Source organism: Cololabis saira, chromosome 11, assembly GCF_033807715.1.
Source record: "Cololabis saira isolate AMF1-May2022 chromosome 11, fColSai1.1, whole genome shotgun sequence".
Taxonomy (NCBI): Eukaryota; Metazoa; Chordata; class Actinopteri; order Beloniformes; family Belonidae; genus Cololabis; species Cololabis saira.
In genome coordinates, this window is record NC_084597.1 from 21,250,778 (window position 1) to 21,274,068 (window position 23,291).

Sequence of the window (23,291 nt, forward strand, 5' to 3'; positions counted from 1 at the left end):
GGTGAACTTTGACCATTAAAAAGATTGCCATGAGGTAAGGTGTGCTTTACAAACACCGACCAGTCATGACGTCTTCAAGTGAATGAATCCGGGAAAGTTTCTGATTTGACTTCTTATAGTGCTGCATTTTAGTGTCATGACAGGAAAGATGCACTTTCCCCAAACAAGATCTGTGCATCAACTCACCGGGAATGTCCCCCAACTCCGAAGAAATAAACTGTTTCAATGAGTGTCCACATGACGGCGCTGTTCAGCTGAAAGTAACTGACAATAGGGTAAAAATGTACAATTTTAAACAGATTTTTGGTCATATCTTTTTAAGATCTTGTTTAAATTATTCGTATTGTAAAAATGTCCTTCTCTGTTGAAGTTTTATGAAACATCAAGCATTGATTTTCATAATTTTTATTATTATTATATTATATTATTTTATTTAATTTTTATAGGTTATATATGATATGATATTGTGAGGAAGGGACAGGACTAAATACGCGTTCTGCTTCCTCCTGTTCCCTCTCGAACATATTGTTTTGCTGTGTGTTTTATTGTTGAATGAGACTGTTAAATTGTTTTGCTTTTTTTAATATTTTGATGCTTTTAATTTGATTGGGTTTTGTTGTGTTCGAGACAAAGCCAATAAAATAAAAAATAAAAAAATAACTTTTAGCACCATCAGCTCTATAAATAAGACCATAATTGCCCCTATTAACTGTTAATGACGGTTAAAGATTTGCCCGATTAATCAATAACACAATTACTTTTTAAATTATTGATTTTCAAGATTTTTTTAAACATATTTAAAAGACAAAATTATAAAAATCTGTATCTATCTTATTTTGTTCTACTCTATCTAGCTATTATACTTTTGTTGTTTATGGTTTAATGAAATTTGACATTCCAGGAAACATGAAAGAAATTAAAATATTTTCTTAGTGTAACTAGCCAGCTGGGGAACTTGCATGATGATGTCTGTTGGTTTTTAATTATATTCTTTATATTTTTCTAAATGAATGTATTTATTTAATACATTTCTTTTCTACCTTTCATATTTTATTGGCTACTTTTTGTCATATTTTTGCCTTGCTCCTATTGGTGTTCAGCCACCAAATAAAGACTGCCATTCAGCTTATGGGTAAGGGTGCAAATATAATGGTTGTCATCTCTCAAACTAGTTCTATGGTCAACAGAGAGGGAAAACTCCCTCTATATGATCTCTATCGAGTCAGCAGAAGAAAAGACGTCATGAATATTTTACAGAGGGCCGCTCATCGCCCGCCTGACTCCCGGTCGTTTGCATCCACCTGTAGTGTACCTTTGGCGCATGCGCTGTGCCCGTCACACGATATCCAAAAAAACAAACTTTACTGCAGTTGTTCGACACCAAGAACCAAACTAGAGGAGAGAAAACGTGCCATTTAGTGGTCATGTCAAGTCCTCTAGTGGTCTCTTTTTTTTCAAACCAACAAGGAAACAGTAAAGCCTTATTTTGGCATTTCTAACCTGTCCTCCGCTACGCAGGTGAGTGACTGGTGACTCCTCATCACGTAATTTAGATATAACCCATGTTTTTTTTTTACACTTTAGGATTACCGTAGTCATAATTTGACAGCAGAACAAGTCTTAACGTAGTTTCCTGTTTGCGCATGAGGCCTCAGCTTTCGGCTATTTCGGTTGTGGAGCTCACTAAAACGTCTTATCTCATTAAGGGGGGTGCTTTTAAAACAACGACTGTATCTGGAGGTCATTTAATATATGGGATCTGATATAAAAATCAAAATTGTTGAAACACTACATCAAGAACAAGTTTTTCTAGAAATTTGCCAATAGTTTTTACATAATTGTTCATAAACTTACTTTGATAAATGCAGTTAGGTAAAAAAATATTAAATTAAACGTAACTTTTTTCATAGAAATGGCCAAAAGCAAAAGTGTATAACGTTTTTCTGGCATTTCACTCATGTTCAGTTGAGCCCTTTGACAGGTGACAGGTGATAATCAATAGTGGAGCCTTTTGTGACATACAGCAGATGCATGATAGGTCATATTTCTAATGTAAGACCTAACATAATGTAAGAAACATACCTTAATTCAGTCTCTCAGCAATTAATAAAATCAGTAACACAACAAGACATCCATCTGTTTTTCTATACCCCTTTTTATCCTCTGCACGGTCACAGGGTTAAACATTACATAACATCTCCGTGCTGGAGCCTATCCCAGCTCATTACAGGCGAAAGGCAGGGGTTCACCCTGGACAGGTCGCTGGTCTACCGCAGCATTTTATGTAAATTTAGAGGTGGTTGAGAGCAGATCAGCAGTTCCTGAAATAGTCAAACCAGACTGTCCGGCAGTAAAAGACTGCCACTTTGGCGTCTCCATCCCGTTATGCTTCTCGTATCCCTGAGCGTTTCTACGCGACTCTCATTCCTGCCGTAATTAGTCGGAGTAACTTAGTCTATGACCACGGTCCACCCAAAAACTGATCCTTATCGGTCTTGTTTCTGAATACTCATTCAACAGCGAACACACAGCGCAGACATAATGTTGGTAGCTTTTATTTATTTATTTTAAAATTGTATTTATTTGGACTCATTTGATGAAGAGGGGAAGACTGAAGGAAAGGACGGAGATACTGCAGCCTTGAAAAAGGTTTTTTTAAATATTGTGTAAAGTATTACAGTTTAGACTTTCCGTCTGTCTCTATTTCAGCTTCCTACTTTATGTGAGTTCCAGGTACCGTTTAATTGGTCTCTTAACTACCGGTTAGATTCCCTAAAATGTCACACTGCAGTGACCACAGCGTCCATCTGAGATCAGCAGAAAAGAGACCCAAGTCCTCAGACCAAAAGAGCAGACCACCCACACTGCACTGGAACCTTTAATCCTTGCATCTTATTTTAACATATGTCTGTCTTTAATTATTTATTCTGCTTTTAAACTGTTTTCTTTTTAATTCATTTGTTAAATGTAAAGCACTGTGAATTGACTTGTAGGTGAAATCTGCTAAACAAATAAACCCGCCTCGCCTTCACGCATTAGTTTTGTGACATAGTCAACCCCAAAAGAAAAGGATTTATTGTTTATCTTATAAAGATACTCTAGATCAACCAGGGCAGATGTGTCAGTACTCCTTAAAATTATGATAAATCATCCTGTTCTAGTCATGTTTCAAACAAATAGTTTGGCCTTAATCAGTTCTACTTTTTCATCATTCGTTCTATCCTTTTAAGGAGAGAAAAATGGACAAAGGAGCGAGATGATGAAGCTCAGTTTTAGAAGCGCTATTTTGTGTTTTCTGTTAGTGAATTTCAGCAGAACAGCCCTGTTTACATCTTCACGTTCTCCCACCTTTTTTTTCTTGGGCAGCAGTTGACATGTATCCACATTTTCAAGATCGATCTTAATGTTTTTGGAGGTTAGGAAATCCTGTACCTGCTTTTCCACAGATTGGATGTCTTCCTCCTTCATCTCCTCCTGTCCTCTCGTCGCTGCTGCATAGCTCCTGGGCTTGATCTCAATACCCGTAATGATCACATCATTTAGCTTGTTTTGTTGATCAAGCTCCTCCATTTTGTTGTTTAGAGCTATTATCAGCCCATCTTTTTTCTCATTTTCCTCTTTGAGGTGTTGAATCTCTTTCATCAGGCCTTGCATCCCTTGTAGTTGGCTCTTTATCTCCTTCAAGCATTCCAGCTGAACCTTTACTCCCTCCAGGGTCTCACCTATTTGGGTCAGGTCCTGTGGATTGAACTGGTTCCCTTTTTTTGGTGCCATTTTCCTTGGATTATCCGATTCTGTCGCTATTTGATACTTTTGTATAGCTTTTTTGCATAGCGGCTCAGTAGCCCGCTATTGTTTTGTTTGAGCTTATCACTCCTTCGAGGCCAAGCTCACCAGCTGTGTCGAGGAGCTGTGTCTTGTCCCACGTCTAGCTCACAACTGCTAAGCAACAACAGCTGCAAAAAAAGAACAGGATTAAGAAGAGAAAACATCTCAATACTTTAAAGCCAAATACTCCAAGGTCAAAGTCTCTCGGCACCATCAATCCCCTTTTTACCAATATTGGGCTCCACGACAGGAGATTTGAGGATTCCACGGTTAGAAGAGAGGTAGAAGAATAGAAAAGGCCAGAGTTACGTTTGTTAAAATGCAATCTGAGTTGTAAAGTTTCTGGACGGATGTCACTTTGAACTGATGCAACAAAAACTGGACATCTTTGACTAGTTGTCAGCATGTGTTGTCTGTTTAAAGATGCAAGCATGGATCCTTCCAGGAGGATAACCCCAGACCTCATGTGGGGCATGGAGGGGGTTCAGATGTGTTCCGGGGGTTCTCTGGTCTGCTGGTCCCAGGGTCCTCGAGTCTGTGCGGGGCCCAGTGAAGACTGTGGACTCTTTCGAGCCATCCTTGAGTGACGCACACAGCCCAGGGTAAAGCGGGTCAGTCAAGATGATAACCCAAAACACTCACATAGGAGGTACCCAATGTATTCACCGTGATATCACAATTATTTGAAAACTAAGTTAAGGGCGCCATCTAGGGCTGTTCGATTAATCGATTTTAAATCGTAATCGCGATTATGTAATTAGAACGATGTTAAAACGTGAAAATCGTAAAATCGGTTTTTCACTTTTTTTTTTACCTTGTCTGCACACATATTAATGATTGATACCATATTAATGATTGATGGAAATACCTCTCAATACCTGCGACAAGTGCCCCATCAGAGAGGCTCTTTAGTGTAGGAGGGGGCGTTGTAACATGCCACCGGGCATCCCTCAAGCCAGATGCGGTAGACCGGCTCGTGTTCCTTGCAAAAAACTTGCAAATGTGAATAGCAAATGTAATAACTGACATTACACACCTCTACCTCCTTCATGGGTTGCATTATTATTTAGCATGCAAAGACCCAGTTTAGTTTAATTAGAAAATGTCTTGTTTTATTTAATTGGAAATATAACTTACTGTATGTTTGCAGGTGCTGATTTGCTGATTTTTTCAGAGATAAAACTTTATATTTTATTATATTTTTTAAAACTTTATTTCAACTTATTTTACAGAGTTTTGCACTTTATTCATTCATTTTTGGTTTAATAAGAGCAAAGTTTGCACTTAAAGCCCAATGGGGCAAATGTTCAATAAAAAAACTGCATATTTGAAATCATTTCTTTGCCTTTGTCAATTCACAAAATAATCGTAATCGAAATCGAAAAATGTTATTTTTGGGTAAAATCGAACAGCCCTAGCGCCATCATATTGCGCATGTTTTCCTTTCTCATCTTTTGTCTTTGTTGAGTTTTTTTGGGAGATAGCTGTGTTGAAAGGTACCAGATAATCGTTTACATCTGTACACATGACAATACCCGTGAAAATTCCCTTCTTGCCACTCTCCACAGACGTCGCTCTGTGTGAGAGCCGGATAAGACGGCCACTGCACTGGAGAAGACCTCCAGACGTCCTCCATGTGGAGAGATCAGAAGCTGCTTACTGGTGAGAAAGTGATACGACACGGCGCTGAAGCAGGTCCAGGTCGTGTACTGAGTAGCAGCGTTTCTCAGGTGTTGCATTTCCTTGGTGTCAGCACAGGAAGATCAGGGGCTGGGGACTGCCAGACCTACGTGCAGAGAGAGAGAGAGTGATTACAGGAGGACAGCACCAATAATATGTTAATAAACATGATGTGCAGGGTTTATTTCGGACTTTTTTCTTTTATTTCCAGACTTATTCAAAGTTTGGAGCACATTCAAAGGGATTGCTCCACTGCAGAGGCTTTCTGAACCGTACTCATGGCTCAAGGTGATTATGTACTCCGAAATGTGTCAGGTAAGGTAAAGTTTGACATTATTTCCATCTCAGTAGTAAATGTAGTAAACCATTTTTGTTTAAAAAAGGGGAGCTATTAGCAACATTTTAATGTAACTTGCTTAAAAGAGAAGCTCTCCATCAACTGTAAGTGTTCAGTATTTACATTTAAATGCACTTAGAACTATTGCAAGGTATTCTTTTCAACTTAATGTTTTTGTTTACTTACTGGCTAAAATACTTGAAGAATGTCTGTGGTTTTAAAAAAAACTGAAAAATGGTTGGGCATTTAGTGGGAGAGTAATTACAGAGCGGGTTCAGTCTGCAGAGAGAAGTACCATTTGTGAAGAAACAAGGTCTCTGTGAGTGGAAAGTCCTCCGCTGTCCCTCCTCCTCCGGTGGGACAGGCTTGGAGAGAATATAGTCAGAAACCTTCTGAGATGAAGGAGGATTTGAATAGAAATGTGCACTGAAGAGCAGCCACGAAGGTAAGAGGAGAAAGGAGCAGAGTTATCCGGGGCTTAACCGGGTGTGAATAGCTCAGAACGTGATATTTTAAATCTGTGTAACATACCATTATACCATCATCGTACTATGCAGTTTATTTTTCTTCCTTCTGTATATTTGTAAAAGTAACTAACAAATAGCTATTCCGTAACTGATCCAACAGGTCGACGGACTGAGGAGTGCATCCCTGACTGCCAGGGGATCGATTTGAGTTATCAATCAGAAGTCAGCAGCTTCCAGGACGGTACCATCATGAAGCGGCTCAGCCTGAAGCGGAGGCCCAGGGCGGCTCCTAGTAATGTGGAAAAAACTCCCAGCGGCATCTCATCCAGTCAGTGGCGTTCTGCAGAGTCGCTGTCATCATCTGGCGCTGATGATACGAGGCTCCTGGGCATGTCTTCCGCTGCACGAGGTAGGCCTCCTCTTCCTCCGCCGCACGGTTCCTCGCTGGACAGCAGACCTTCAAAGAGTGACGGTGCAAGCATCTCGAATGAGGCCAAGCCTCAACCAGCTGCAAGGCACCTCGCTTCACAAAGACGAAGCCCTGTGATAGAAAAGGCCGAAACCAAGATACACTCCGATCAGGTTGTGATGAGCCCGTCTCCGCCGCAGCCCTTCCCCCGTCGCCGACTAGCCAGCTTTGGAGGCGTGAGCTCCCCCGGGTCCCTGTCCCCCTTCACTGGCCTTGGTGCATATAATCAGAACAACAATGGGAACAAGCCTGAATCTGATACAAATTCCCATCTCAGCTCATCCCTGGGAAGCAGAGGCAGCACAGGCTGCTTGAGGCTGAGCCCGCAGAGCTCTGGCAGGGTGACTACAGTGACGGGTCTCGGGTCCCTTCATCTCCAGCACGTCCGGGAACAGATGGTGGTCGCTCTGCAAAAGCTGAAGGAGCTAGAGGAGCAGGTGAAAATCATCCCCATCCTCCAGGTAAAAATCTCAGTCCTCCAGGAAGAAAAGAGGCAGCTGTGCTCTCAAATGAAGAACCTGAGTGACAATGAGAACACAAATGTCATCTGGAAAAGACCATTTGGCACAGAAGGGTCTGGCGCTGAGAATAACATGAATACTGAATTAGATCCTGAAGGTGTTGCAGACAGCAACAGCACAGACTTTAAGGGGTTAAGACAACTGGCTGAAGAGATGAATGCGTTGGAAAGAGCCATCACAGATGAACGCTTGCAAGCATGGCATGGAAAATGTCACAAGCGCATCGACAACGAGGCTTTTAAATCAATTGCAGTTGGAACTGATCTAGATATGAATATATTCTCTAAACCCTCAAGAGAATACAAATGCGTGCACACGGATCAGGTGGAGACGAGGTCCGTTGCAACAGAAGTATCTGAGATTAATCTTGGGATTTTCTCAGAACAGGAAGCAGAACTTGTTGCCCAGCAACTGCTTAATGGTGCGTTGAAGGAGAGAATTTGCCATTTAGAGGCAGAGTTAAAGGAATCAGCCTTCCAGGCAGAGTTGACCCGTTTGAAGCTGGAGCTTCATGCTGCAGGAGCCAGGAACCGAGTTGACAAGGCCTGCTCCGCTAAGCCACCCGCTGCAAGCGTTGGCACGGAGACAAGGCCTCTTACCAGAAGTCAAGGAGTTGGCAATCACACAGATCTTCAAGATGCCAGCACGGGAGAGACAACCGAGGTGAAAACCACTGGGGTATCTTGTGAACCTAAGACTGAGGACATCTGCACAGGGCCAGATGTTCCCATGAACCAGTGGGAGATTAGGGAGCGAGTGGAGACCAGGGAAATGGCCGTGGGGGTCCGGGTTTTCACCAGGACTCAAGGAGTTGGGACAGAGATAAAAGTCTGTGATGCAGAAAGCAACACGGAGGTACCGGTGGAGGATCTGGGATCCAAGAAAGAAAAGATAGTGTGTCATTCAGTGGGATGTGGAGAATTTTCTGTTGACATATGCTGCGAAGCAAAGGAAATGGTTTCTCAAGGTATAGCAACAGATCGAGTGAGAGGAGTTGAGATGGGGACCATGGCATCGCCTCAAACGGCTTCACAGCGTACCAACACTGTATCTCATTCAGTGTCCCGCTTCACAAACACCAGACCAGCCTTCAGCAATGACTCCAGCACAAATACCCTCCTCACAACCCAAGACAAGCACACCAACACCGCGCACACCTTCACTCGGACTGTATCTGTCGGCAGCAGGGTTAGAGACATTACCTACACGGCAGAATATCGTACAGTTGGCGTCAACACTGCAAGCCTCTCTGAAAGTATTTCAAGGCAAACACCAGAGACCGTGACCAAGGTGACTCGAGACTCCGGTGTTGGATTCACAAACATTTATGACAATTTTTTGGTTGGACTTAAAACTCGAAATATGGCCTCTGGACCATCCCGCCTTCCTGATCCCACAAAGACAAAGAGCATCGGGGTGGGTGATGGGAGAATACAGGAGTTCTCTGTTTCATCAACTACACCCATTCTGAAGCTCCCGCAGTGTACGCAACTCCAGTGGGACCATGAGCTCAAACACTACATAGAAAAGATGCATAGACTCTTGAGGGAGCACGGAGACCTGCTTACCGGGGCCTGCACAGACCAGTACGCCAGCCCAAAACCTCTCAGGAGCAGAGCTGTAACAGAAGGAGGGACGGAAATACATCCACTCACCCGTCAAGCAGCAGGTAACAAGGAAGAGGGTTCACAAAACTGATACAGACATGAACACAAAACCAAAAACACAAACGTTCAAAATCTGTGCTAAACTTCTTTAACGAACGATTTAATAAAGCACATGCCACCTATAATCAATGGCATGTTGGTATTACTCAAAAGCTGTTTGTTTTACTGCAGCAAACGCGGATATGCTGTCGCCATGCCACCCCTCAACTGACTCCTGTAAGAGTGCCAAAGGAAATCCAGAAATATGCCTGCAGAGTGGTAACAACTCGGAGGTGAAGAGAATGATTCAAATGTTAGAGGAGCAGGCGTCCTCTGCTCTGCAAGGTAAACACTGCTGTTTGTCCGTCGTCATTTTTAGAAACTCTTCAAACATTTGGCGGGTGAGGATATTCGTCTTCTTTTAAAAGATAATTCAAGTTTCATGTTTTTAAAACCGCCCTTGTGACCCTGTTTAAACTTGCACCAGGGGAAGTGGCTGCCTTTGGTTTTGGCAGATCGAGTCTCTGTGGGATACACTTGCAGTGTTTGGAAAGGTATCTGCTTTTGGAAATCATCTCGTCCCACATGGCACTTTGTGGCTGACAAACTAAAATTGAATGGCTTTGTGGGAGGAGCTGGTGTCTGGGAATGCTCTGTCTTTTCAATTGAGACTCGCAGATCTGAAAGAATGCAAAGCATGAAATGTCCCGCCCAGACGGATCCGGTTGATTTGTGAGTTTGTTGTTGCATGGGTTATTTCTTTATGCGGTGTGCTGCAGACGAGACGGTTCTAAAATGTTCTATTTTCATGGGATTTTTTTTAAACTGCTTTGGGCTCTAAAAGATTCTTTCCACCCAGTAGAGTTTACAGAAATGTCTGAATCAGTGCTATTGATTTGAAATGGAGGCAGGTAGTCACAACTGTATGTTTTTATCATAACTGTTGAAGAGAATATCGTATATAAAATGAATTATTTCTGTGCAAAATGTCTGTCATAACACAGCTCATTGTCCTAATTTAGTTTGAGGACACAGAGGTCCTATGAAATGTCCTTCATGGATCTGGTCCTATGTGTTTGGTGCTGTGAAATCACAGAGCATGATCAGAAGAATTACCTTTGGTTTTCTCTAAGTCTGTGATAATGTCCACGTCAAATGACATGAAGCAAGTGTGTGGTATAAGCGGCACATGATGCGTTCACTTGTCTTTACTGGAAATGGATCTGACAGCTCTACAATCAAAGCTATGCCAAAGAGGACTGCAGTACATGTCTGTTTATTTTCTGTTTTATTTTCTGTTTAATTTCGATTCTTAAATTATTTATGCTTAAAATTAAACATATTATATTTGGTGTCCAACTGCTTCCCAAGTATATCAGCGCGTGTGTGAATGAACAAATGAGAACCACGCCCCAAAGACGCATAGTTAATGAGCTCCCTTCTTCTTTTAACAGCTGTCTGTAAACATCTGGGAAGTGAGGAGAGCAGCTACTGGAGTTTTGGGAGAGGAATGCTGTCTCATTCTTCTCTCAAATGTTTTTTGCTGATCCAAAGCTTTATTAAGTATTCTGCAGTCACCCTGGTTGTTTTTTAATAGTGGCTCTGGGATATTTCTGAATGTTATTGTACGTACTCCACCCCAGCCCATTGCATTTGGTCCAGTACGTTTTGTACCGGTGAATACATGCGTGCGTAGGAGGGGCACTGAACCTATTTCACAAGAGAGAATATTTGCAAAGTGTATTGGTATGGCTGGCCAGGTCAGAAGGTTCATAAAAAGCCTTTTAAAAAAAATGACAAGGCGTCAGAAACAAATGCAACATTATTTTTTTCTAGACAGCTCAGCTAATACCCATAAGCCTCAGCCTTTGATGAAGAAACAGAGTGGTGAGCAGAGCTGCAGCAGCAGCAGGAAAAGCATGAAGTTCATGAAGGCGACTGCAGGGTACGCATCCTTTATCAGTTATTGACACAATTCGATCTGAAAGATGAATTCATATTTAGTGTATTGGGATGTTACGTTTTTTTCTTCAGATTGGACCCCATGTCAGCTCACAAGCATGACGCAGAAGGAAGAAGAGGGCAGGAAACATTTAGGGATCCTTCTCAAGACATAATCCAAACGAGAAGAAGAAAAGATGTCTCCATCAGGGGGTCAGAGGGGACTGCAAAGTTACACAGGCAACAGAGGTAACATGGAAGACATTTATGAGCCTTTAATTGTAAATAATATCCCAGTTTTACAAGATTATCTGCACCATATCAGCTTTGATTGATATGTGAAGTTTCCTCAAGTTCTCAAGTCTGAAATGACTAAAACATGGCTTTTTAAATATTTTAGGTGTAAATTCAGTGAAAGGATGTTTTCCGCTTGTCAAGCCTTAAAGATGCACCTGAGTGGTGATGCAGTTCTATCCAGCAGGGAACTGGTATGTGGCTTTAACTATTTTAAAGAGTCTTAAAGGTCAAAATGTAGCCTGTGTCTTCACTTGGGTGTGGAAAAATGCTGGAAGAGTCCGTGTTCAAGCGCGTCATTGAAACCAACGGTGGGACACCAGACAGAGAGAGTGTGAGTGTGTTGTTTTTTTCACTGTTCACAGAGTTTATTCACAAATAATTTAAAAACACAAATACAGATATCAATTGAGGTAAGTTTGTAAAATGGGACTCCCCAGAAGCTAACTGTAGCTTACGAATAGGGGCCCAGTCACACAGCAAAACAACTATAAATTACACACACAATAAAACCCTGAGACCTCCTCAGATTTCATAGATACAAAGATATTCTTGTAAAAATAATACATCAGGTATTGGTACATAAACATTCACAGATAGTTTTAGAGTTAGACATAATTTGAAAATTAGACATAATTTAATAATAAGAGATATAATTTAATAACAATTTTTGTTTTAGTCTCTTTCTTGAAAATTGAGAGAGATCCAGACTCTGTTGTTGCACTATCAATCTCATTCCAAATTTTTGGACCTTTACAGGTTACACTGAAACTTGTACATTTCAGTTTCCTTTTCTTTCCCTTTAAAAGTTGTTTTCCCGTTGTGGTGTGTTCATGAGTGGGAGCATAAATTGGGATGAGATGACAGAGTCTGTCATTGAGTCTAAACACTACATTATACATTACACAGGCATTGTGGAAAATTTTACTCTCAGTAAGTTTCAGAAGCTTATATCCATAAAAAAGAGGGAGCATTAAATTTGCTCAATGATATAACTTGGATCACTTTCTTTTGTAAGATCTGTAATTTGTCAACACCATAAAACATTACAATAATTTAAATGAGGCTCAAATAGAGACCGGTACAGAGTTAGGAGAGCTTCAAGAGGAAGAAATGTCTCAGCCTATAAAATAAGCCGACATATTTAGATCATTTCTTTGATAGTTCATCAATATGTTTCCTAAAGTTTAAAAATTCATCCACATATATTCCCAAAAAAGTAATAAATTCTACCCTCTCGATAGCTTTACCATTTATTTATGTTCAATATTACTGCAGTTTCTATTTAAGCGAAACAAAACATAGTTAGTTTTACTGATATTTAAAGGTAATCTATTGCATTTAAACCAGGAGTCCACCTTGGTCTATTCTTCATTCATAAGGTTTTGGAGATATTAAAGCTTCTTATGTGAAAGAAATAAGTTTGTGTCATCCGCAAAAATAACTTGCAGAATGTTAGAGGAGTTCTCAAAATCATTTACATATAAGATGAAAAGAAGCGGTCCTAGTAACGAAACTTGTGGGACTCCATGTTTAATGGTTTTACATTGTGATTTACTATTATTTACATTTACGTATTGCTCCCTTTCATATACATAGCTTCTGAACCAACTGAGTGCAGTTCCCCTGACACCTTAATGCTGCAATTTGTCTAAAAGGATTTCAAAATCGATGGTATCAAACGCCTTTGATAAATCAAGAAAAACACCAATCCCACACTCACCTTTATCTATCGAGTCATTTATTTTTTCAGCGAGATCTAAAATTGCCATACTGGTTGTGTTCTTCTTTCTAAATCCATATTGTGATGGGATGAGTATATTCAGATTATCTAGATAATCACTGAGTCTACAATAAACTATTTTCTATAGTACTTTAGAAAGAGTGGGTAGAATAGATATAGGTCTGTAGTTATTCATATTATTTTTGTCTCCAGATTTAAATGTAGGGATAATTTTTGCTATCTTTGTCATTTTGGGTACCACCCCGCAGAGCAGAGAAAGATTAATGGTAAAAACAAGTGGATCAACAATTTCATTAACAATGGCTTTTATAATTTTGCTACATATACCATCCACACCTGCCGTCAGGGTGCTTTGCATGCTCATAATGATTTTAGTAACTTCTGTTTTATCAGTTGGTGCCAGAAAAAAAGAGTTTATATAATTTCCTTGAAGATAATGTTGATAGGTAACTCCCTCTGGTGGACTAATGGTTTTAGAGAGATTTTCTCCTATAGAGTTATAATGGTCATTAAAACTGTTTGCAAGGTCAACATTATTTAAATTAGTTCTGTCATTTTGCGTTATCCTGTTGTCAGGAAGAACAGTAGTTTTATGTCCCCGGCTGAGGACCTCATTCAGAACCTTCCAGCATTGCTTCTGATCACCTTGAGAAGCCTTGATTAGCTCACTATAGTGTTTACGCTTACTCATTCGTATGACATGTGTCAACTTGTTTTTGTATTTTGTATACTTTTCTTTGTTAACATCAGTTGGACTTTGGTGGTAACGTTTATAAAGTTTGTTTTTCTTTTTAATTGATTTCAGTATGCCCCTCGTAAGCCATATTTTTTGATCCCCTACAGCACATTTTATGATCTTCTCAGGTATGGTAGAGTTTATAGAGGCAGTTATTTCTTCAATGAAAGCATTATATGCCGCATCTGGAGTTTTTCAGCTATAAACAGAATCCCATGTTTTATCTCTAAGGTTTTCAGATAATTTCATTAAGTTCTTTTAATTCAATACTTTCACTTTGGTTTTTAATGGTACTTCATTAATCTTTTTAGTAATATTATTAGTATTAGTAAAAATATCAGTTTTACACATGGTGACATGGTTGCCGGTTACAAAGACGGGGAAACCAGAAAAAGGAGGCATTGACACAGACTCTAACAGGAATCTAAACAAAACCCGTTTATTTTTGAGATTTTTGCTGCAAGTGGTTTCTTTATTATTATTATTATTATTATTATTATTATTATTATTATTATTATTATTATTATTATTATTATTATTATTATTATTATTATTATCATCATATTATATTGTTCACGGTGAACGACATTTTTCCAAAAGGATCCAAATAGCGAAGCTGTTGTAAGCCCGTGCTTTTGTAAAGAAAATTACTACCTTCCTTTTTTTTCTGCCCTAAACGTGTCTGGGCACCAAAATCTGTGCCGTTTTAATAACGCCAAACAAAAACGCATTTTTCCTCGGCTATTATGTTGGTAGGAGGCTCGGCGGCAGAAGTGGCGAACAATAGTTCTGTTATTTCCGTGCTGCGCCGCAGGTTATCAAAGAAATGGAAAGCAACAGATGGGAATGACAATACATATACTTATGATGAACAAAGGAAGTCAACTCTGAACGTGACACGCGATTAATGAGATTTTTAAACCAAAGCATAACAGCAGCCAAGAAGAATACAATAAAACAAGAATTGAGCAAACAAATAAAAACTCAAGAAACCCAAGTACAGAACCTGAAACCATAAAACTGTTAACTTTCATTCTCCACTCTGTCCCACCTGCTCCCACCAGTTTCTATCGTTAATATTTTTAAAGTGAAATGAACAAATCTGAAACGATCCAACTGACTTTCATGAAGTCTGGGACATTTCCACGACTATTCCTGTGATTTCTTGCTTGTGTTGTTCTCTCAGTTGTAAGCCGCTTTGGATTAAAGCGTCTTCTAAATGACAGTAGTAGCAGTAATAGCAGCAGCAGTAGTAGTAGCAGTAGTAGTAGCAATAAAAGCAGTAGAAGTAGTAGTAGTAGTAGTATTAGTAGCAGTAGTAGTAGTAGTAATAGCAATAGTAGCAGTAGAAGTAGTAGTAGATATGAACCAATTAAAATAAAAGTCTGAAATTTGATGAACAAGAAAAACTTGGTGAAAAGATTTGGTGCACGAGTATTCAGCTGGTTGCAGTTCTTAACAAATGTGAAAGAATAATGTAGGAGTGCTATATTTAGCACGTTAAAAAAATCCTGCTCATACCCTGGGAGTTAAAGATGACAGAAAGCACTTACGCCCTCTGTTTCCATTTGTCAAAAGAATTGTCTTTAAAGTCACTTCTTAGTCCCTCAGATGACAGAAAAGTTATGTCCTTATGCGGTAACAAAATATGCTGCATATGTTCTCCAGGGAGCTTTAATTATGGTGGGAATTTTGATGTACAGGTTGAATTTTCAAGAAGCTGATCATTTTAACATTTTCTCGGGTGAAACATCACCAATGTGTTTTGGTTGGGGCTGTCCAACCATGAGTTGGTATTGCTTTGAAACTGCTTGGACCGCCATTATCTCTGCTTGCAGCTTTACGGTTTGTTTTAGTTTTTTGTTTGGTATTGTCTTGCTCCTTGCAGCAGGACTGTCTGCACACAATACAACAGGAGTGGTTCTCCGTTTCCAGCCACAAGTCGGCTCACCCTGACGCAGTGGGGGACTACTTATCTGCGTTTCGAGCCGTTTCGCCCTCCGTGTTGCAGCATGTAGCCAACATGGCTGATGGGAATGGAAACACAGTGCTGCACTACAGTGTTTCTCACTCCAACTTCGCCGCTGTCAAAAAACTGCTTGATTCAGGTACATAAACAGTTTTTTTTTTTTTTTATTAACTTTTCCCCTCGCCACTATAGGAATCAATTTGTTTCCAGTGTAGTGTTGAATAACCTTTACAGATGAATTACATAGCGATTCTTAAAACACCACAATAGTTGTGCCTTTTAGTCAAATTCACTTAAAACAGTTAAATCTCAGATCAGGTTAAAGGTCATCCACTGATTATTCTGGTTCATTGAGTTGTTTGTCTACATTAAAACTTTTCATTAGGGAGCAAACATTTTAATACTGGGTTCCACCGGCTTTGTCTCAACGCAGTATATAACAGAAAACCAGCAAATGTCGGGACGATATTACAAAAAACAGGATATTGTGTTACTTCCAGTAAACAATCCAGATCACCTGAGCACACTTTCAGCAGCGCTGAAATACTTCCGCATAGATAAAGCCTGTTTTTGTGCGTGGAGACATCTTTTCTAGACAGTCTTTGCTTTATTTTAACCACCAAGGCCGTCATCAAAACAGGATGTCGTCAGATTTTATGTCTGTTTCATCTCTGTGTTTTCCACCTGTTGGTGCCGTCGCCCCAGGGGTGTGTGATGTCAATCAGCAGAACACAGCGGGTTACACGCCCATCATGCTGGCTGCGATCGCAGCTGTGGAAGATCCAGAGGACATGAGAGTGGTGGAGCAGCTCTTCGCGCAAGGAGATGTGAATGCCAAAGCCAGCCAGGTGGGTCTATCCACGCGTCCCGTCTGTGCAAATATGTTGTCAGAACCCCTTGGAATTCACTGGTGTTCAGTATTAATATCACATTGAATCTGATCTTAACAGATAGGTGTGTTTGAGCTCTCACATATTTGTGGGGTGTCTGGCATGAGCAGCTCTTTTGAGGTAATTTCTCAGCACCTCTGTGGGGTTATGGTCTGGGTTGTAACTGAACTTGGGGTCATTGTCCTGCTGCATCACCCAACTTCTACTTAGCTTCAGCTGGTGGACGAACACCCTGGCATTATCCTGCAGGATACATTGGTAATTTCCCAGGTCCCAGGTTAGTGCCGCAAGCCCACATCATGAAGCTCCGCCATACATCATCACTGTGATGATGGTTTGATTTTGACATTGATAGCTAGTTTTTCAACAGTCAAAGTAGCTCTAAAACACACCTCCAAACACATTGATTGGACTCCAGGTGTCCAAAATACTAACACACTAAATTTTTTCAGTTAAACTGATGAAAATGTTTAAAGAGACCTATATTTTAACGATAATTCCTTGAAAACATGTTTTTGTTATTCCCTCAATGCCTGATTTCTAGCACTGTTTTTCTGAACGTCATTGGCAGGAATCTGACTACAGATTATAAAATATAATTTCTGAAATACTCCTTCCTTTCAATCCAGGGTTAGTATTCTTTTATTTTCAGTTTCCTACTTCCTACTACAGTTTCGTCATATTCTGGTGTGACTTATGTGGGGACTGACACACGGTTTTGTAACTGTTTGGACTAATTATACCCTAAAACTGCTCTTTCATAACCAGTGGGTTACTTGACTCAATGCTTCGTTCACTGTCGACTCATCGCTGCCTCCTTGTGGATGCATCCTGGTGGACGTATCCCAGTGGATGTATCCCGGTATACAAACGATCTACCGAAGTACGAGGAATGGTCACGGAAAGAAGGTTTAAAACTGACGGATGCACAAACATATGAAAATGGAGTATAAATTTAAGATTCTTAACCCTCATCAAGCCTTCATATAATCACACCGTCACAGGAGCCCAAAATTGCTACTTAGGAAGATTACTTGACAGCATGAAAGGGTTGACAAATGTGGACGATGTTGCCTGTTAGAGTTCACATGTAAGATATGAATGTATTCTTGTACATGACTGATGTGTGTAACATCAACGCTTTCTAATGTGTTTGAACCTGCTTCCTGCTTCCAGGCTGGTCAGACTGCCTTGATGCTTGCCGTGAGCCACGGCAAAATGGACATGGCGCAGGCCCTCGTGGTACAGGGGGCCCAAATCAATATCCAGGACGATGAAGGCTCCACTGCGTTGATGTGTGCGAGCGAACACGGCCACGCTGACATCGTTAAGCTGCTGCTGGCGCAGCCGGAGTGTGATGCCACCCTGAGAGACAGCGTAAGTGCTTCATTTCCTCTCCTCCATGAACCTGCCGGCTTCAAGCTGAGTAAAAGAAGCTTCCAACTCTGCCTTACACGCCGCGTTACAAAAGCAGAGAGGAACTATCTGGGTGGGAATTGCCATTAAACGCATCATTTAAACTCTGGTTGAACTCACATGAAAGTCATGGAGCCTGTTTTGTGTGTAAGCAGGATGAAAGCACAGCCCTGTCGGTCGCCTTGGAGGCAGGACATAATGAGATTGCAGTGCTCCTTTACGCTCACGCCAACTTCTCCAGACAGATGGGGGTATGTGGGGCAACGTGTTCACACTCACAGTAAATATGCATTCATTTCCTGCTTTTCCTGATGACTTCTTTTGTTTTGTGCATCGTTGCAGGCCCTAGCTCGACACAGTGGCACCTTCCCCTCTTCTCCAGGAGGAAGGAATATGCTTGAGTGAGGAGATATCGCAGAATTAATTAATCTGAAAGCAAGTTTACATCAAAAGGAGCAAGATTGACTTTTGAAATAAGCCACTGAAATCCTTTCCTGTTCATAGCAGCATGTTCACCCTCACCGTTGAGCGCTTGAAGGTATACAGAAATGGATTTACATCCAGTATTTACCATTGACTCCTTTACCATTTTAAGCTGGATGAGTTGGAGCTCAGTTTCTGATGACTTTTTAAGATGATTAGTTTTGTTTATTGATATTGCGCAGCTAAAGACGTAGCTCATGTAAAAAGCTGTCGCCCGGCGAGATTACAGTTGTACAGCAGAGTAGATGATGATTCTATGATCATAACGAAAGACATCATTACTTCTTTAAAATATTAAAGTTTTCTTTTCTCTTGTTACCCTGAAAAAAAAAGATGGTCAGCGTGGTCAGCGGTCCTAGCTCTTTTCCTCTGCGATACAAAGGTTCCTCTGGATTTGACTTTGATGTCCGGCGACGGCTCAGACGGATGCAGAAGACACTCGAGATGCAGTTGGATACACAAATAACCAATTAGCAAAAGTGACGCCCGTCATCTTGGTCGTTTTGACTTGTGGCTCTCGGGCTCTTGTACAAGTCATCGCGTGAGGCCCCCCTCCACCGCAGTGCGATCGGTTCGGTACATTCTTTACTGGTGTGAATGGGAGGAGTTACAGACGTATTTCATGCTGACTAATCCGAAGAAAAATGATAAAAACAGGGAATTTTGTACATCAGTCTATTTACTGGAAGATTTAGCTAACAAAGATGTATTTGTAGTGAATATTTTACTACATACTGCTTTACAATGCAAATTAGAGTACGTTTGGTAAGTTATGGACACCTTTTACTTGTTAGTGAAGTACGGATATCTGTAGGCTCATGAGACGGTGACTCACAAAAAGCAAAGAAAAGAAAATAATTTAGAAATAGGAGCGATAAAATAAAAAACAACAGACGAAACGTTTCTGTGAAATCTCCTGGTTTTCTGTACTAATAATGTCAGTTCTTTGATGTTGATTTCATGTAGATAAATTATTGAGCTCTTGGGGAGTCAAACTGGTGGATACCATTTCTAGAGATGCACCGATCAACCGACAACCGATCGGGATCGACCGATAATGCCCCTATCGGTTTTGATCAGAGTTCTCAAAATAGGTCAAAGCAGGCCGATCCGATGACGTTTACAAGAACAAACTGCAGCCAGGGTGTGCATTCCCACATCTCAGACCCAGGTCTCCCCAGGAGGCATGACAGTCTCTACAAAACATCAACACTGAAAATGGCTTCGCCATTGTGAGAGTTTTACAATGTCCGAAAAGGACAACAAATTTGCAGTTTGCAAGGTGTGTGCAAAGGAGATACCCCGAGGAGGAATGTTACAAAAAAGATTCAACACAATGAAGCTGATAAGACATTTGAAAGTTTCTCACACGAAGGAGTATATTGCAGGCAGAGAAAGTAAAGGAGCATGCAGCAACACTAACTCAGCTGAACCTAACAGAAACCTATAAACGACAGCAACAACAGCAAGAAAAATAAAGAACTACATCATGAGGTAATGGATTCATATGCCTTGATCATCAGACGTTTTTTGTTGTAGAAGACGTTGGGTTTAAACGCATCGTTACCTTTCATAATTAATTTTTATTTTAAGATTTAATTCCTTTTTCCTCAGGAAAACTAAGGTTTAGAGATTACAACTCTACAACTATCAACTCTAAGAGACTGAAATATCTGCTGTTGTCTGTGTTGGTGCACTGCAGATGTGTTGTACACATAATTATTACCACAAGAAAAAGCTTAAGCTAGTAAACTACACTTACTCTTTGTAAGCTGAGCCCAAGTCTTTGAAAGTCATCTCTAAGAGTCTCTAGAGTTTGAAATATTGCACATTGCCTCAGCCTGCAATAAAACAGTCAATTCATGATACTTTCTCATCTAATGTTGATACCTAATAATACAATGTCAGTGTTGTTTACATGAAACAACAAAATTGTAGAATTGATGGATTTAACGCTGTGATCGGTGATCGGAAATATTGGGATCGGCAGATACCGCTTTTGGTGATCAGTAATCGGCCCTCAAAATACTGATTGGTGCATCTCTAACCCGTGCTACCTTATGCAGCCACGGAGAGCATTTGTTGAGCATTTCTTTTACTTTAATGATCAATTTTAAATATCACAACCATTAATTAAGTTTAGATAACTTTTCATTTGTTTTATTCTCGTTTCTTTGCACTTTGAAAACTTCAACAAGTTGCACACGTCTCTGAAAACGCATGAATAGGTTTTTGGAGGTATTTGTAAGGTTTGATTTTAGCAGATTTCTTTAATTTTTTCCCGATTATTGTTCACATTGTCTCTTTTATGATGTAGGGGACACACGTTTTTATTCCTCCTGACCCACAGCTCTCTAACACAAAAACCATGAACCCCCTCACTGCTATTTCATTCATTTCCTCAATTTTGGGAGGGTTTTTTTCACCGACACTTTGATGAAGATGGCTCAGAAACATCTCCTCAGAGATCAGCTGTGAACGACTGGTTTATCGGGTGGCTTTGTGACCTTGCGCTGCAAACCCTGATCAAAGCGTGACTGAAGTGCTCCCTGTTTGCGTCGCTGTGGGCTCAAACTGAATTTGCCATGCAGGAGTCGTGCATCATTTATCAAGTATTCCCAGTGCTCCGTGCTCCGCGGTTCTGGCTCGTTTAATGAATATTCACGACCACGTGCCGCTCATTTGTAAAAGCATAAAATTCATATTTCTCACAATTGGGCTGATTTCAACACGGTGGCTTGTCTTCCGTTTCCTGCACCGGCTTTCCTTCGTCTTTTTGTTTCCTTTCCCAGCCTTTGACACATCGTTTAAAATGCGTTGTTTGGCTCCACACGGCAGGAACGCTCCCTTCATCAGCAGCTTCGAGTCGATTCCAGCAACAGCAATAAAAAAAATAAAAAATACACAAGGTCCCCCATTTTAAATTTACTGTTGCCATGGTAACAGCAATTTTGAACAAGAGGATCTTGAAAACATACTTCTTAAATTGTATCTCTTTTTTTATACTGAAATTGCTCAATATTCAAGTCATGTAATGTAAGTTGAGCAGCAGCTCATCCACATTTTATTAGTCATTGGAACTGACGCTGATATATTATAAGCTACTTTATTTAAAATTAAAACGTAGACATGTCATATGAAGATGATATGCAAAAAAGAAAATATAATGATAATTATGCAAAGCAATCCCTTTGTAAACTCAGTTCCAGCATCTGTGCGACACTGTTTTTGGCGCGTGATTGATTCTGATTAATAATCACATAAAATTATTTCATACTTTAGAGCTGCAAGCACTGCAGACTGGGATTCTGTGCTCCTGCAGCTTAAATGTTGATGGAGTGTTTAAAACGACAAATATTCTTTTTTTATTTGAGCCATAACGTGCTGGATGGCAGTGGAACTACCATATCAAAGACTGAAGCCAAAGGCATTACAAAAACCGGTCCAGCCTGCAACATCCCTGGTACATGAAACGTTTCTGATGTTGGGGTCGTGGATCGCAGCATATTGCAGCCAATAAGGAAAAGATCAGAGGAAGCTTAAAGACCCTGGAAAGCTGTTTCAACCCGATGCGGCGGCAGTGGTTACGGGTTTAAGTCCTAACCTGGCTCTTGAACAAAATCAGATTAAAGTTTTTCAGACATGGCTCAGTGAGCTGTTTAATTTCGACCACACATTTAGAGCATGTATGGAGTCACTCGAGGCCCTTTTCACTACAGGATAGCTCATTGGCAAACAACTTTATAGCAATATAAAACATATAGAGCTTGCTCTGCTACCTTCAGTGACCAGATATTGATCCATAATGCTGATATAGACTTCTGGGATGGCTACGGTGTCTGAAATAATCATACATTTACCTTATCATCTTGAAAGAGATGACACATTGATGCCGCGCTCACAACTTCCCTGCATCGACCTTTAACACAATGACATTACAATGTCATAACTTTACTGAGAGTTGGGTGTTGAGTTCCAAATCATTGAATTTTATTATTTTGAATAGTTTATGTGCCGACATTTTGCCGTTTGTTAGCTTTATTCTCTGGAGCCTGGTTGGAGGGGAATAATATATCATCTCACATTGTGTGAGCTGTCTTCTCTTGCCTGTTTTATATTTTTCTTGTAATCTGCCAAAATATTTCAGCCCATTTTGGTGGGTTTCAGCTCATTAGGGGTTCCACCACTGCCAGCATGTCAGTCATAACCATCATAAAGGAATGTGGTCTCTTTCTGTGCCGCGTAATTTTCTGGATGTGTGTGTGGCTTGTCGATCTCCCGTTAGCATCAATTATTTGAAGTGTTTTTTTTTTTGATGACTTCATCAGTCTCTCACACTGTTGCAGAAGAATTTTGGTCCAGTCCTTACAATGTTACTTCACTGAGCTTGTTTTTATTTTATTTATTTATTTACTTCCTTGCTTAGCTCTCTTCCTGCCACAACATTTCAGCTGGGCTGAGATCTCAGCCTTTAGTTGAACCTGGTTTCTCTGGGTTGTGTTTCTTTAGGTATGAAGGTCAGACAGATCTGCTCTGGCCTCATCCGTCCTAAGGACATTGTTCCTTAAATCTTGTGTTTTGTTCAGATGCAGCTTTGCCATGCGTCTGTGTGCTTTTTAAACAGAGTACCCTTTCTCCTGGTAACCCCTCTAAACAAACAGAACATGTACAATTATTAATAGATTTTTTGTATTTTCCAGAGGGCACAATCTTGACTTTATAGTAAATTTATCAGGATTTCTACTCCTGGGCAGACTGTTGATTGTCTTTGTGAGCAATAAATGTGGAACCCCAAATTGCTTTTCCTGATTAAAGTGCTGCAACAATTGGTTCTCTAAGATCATTATGTCTCTACCTCTTGGCATTATGT

At 40.4% G+C, this 23,291-nt stretch overlaps 1 protein-coding gene across 1 annotated transcript; it reads left to right on the forward strand.

Moving 5' to 3' along the window:
* Positions 1 to 6,264: 6,264 nt before the first annotated feature.
* Positions 6,265 to 23,238, forward strand: LOC133455104 (KN motif and ankyrin repeat domain-containing protein 1-like). The gene is made up of 11 exons (XM_061733975.1): positions 6,265 to 6,290; positions 6,473 to 8,971; positions 9,141 to 9,293; positions 10,785 to 10,893; positions 10,983 to 11,138; positions 11,290 to 11,377; positions 15,552 to 15,771; positions 16,338 to 16,480; positions 17,699 to 17,899; positions 18,094 to 18,189; positions 18,281 to 23,238. The coding sequence occupies exons 2-11, from the start codon at positions 6,562 to 6,564 to the stop codon at positions 18,341 to 18,343; spliced, it is 3,639 nt and encodes a 1,212-aa protein (XP_061589959.1). The 5' UTR covers positions 6,265 to 6,290; positions 6,473 to 6,561; the 3' UTR covers positions 18,344 to 23,238.
* The last annotated feature ends 53 nt before the right edge of the window (positions 23,239 to 23,291 follow it).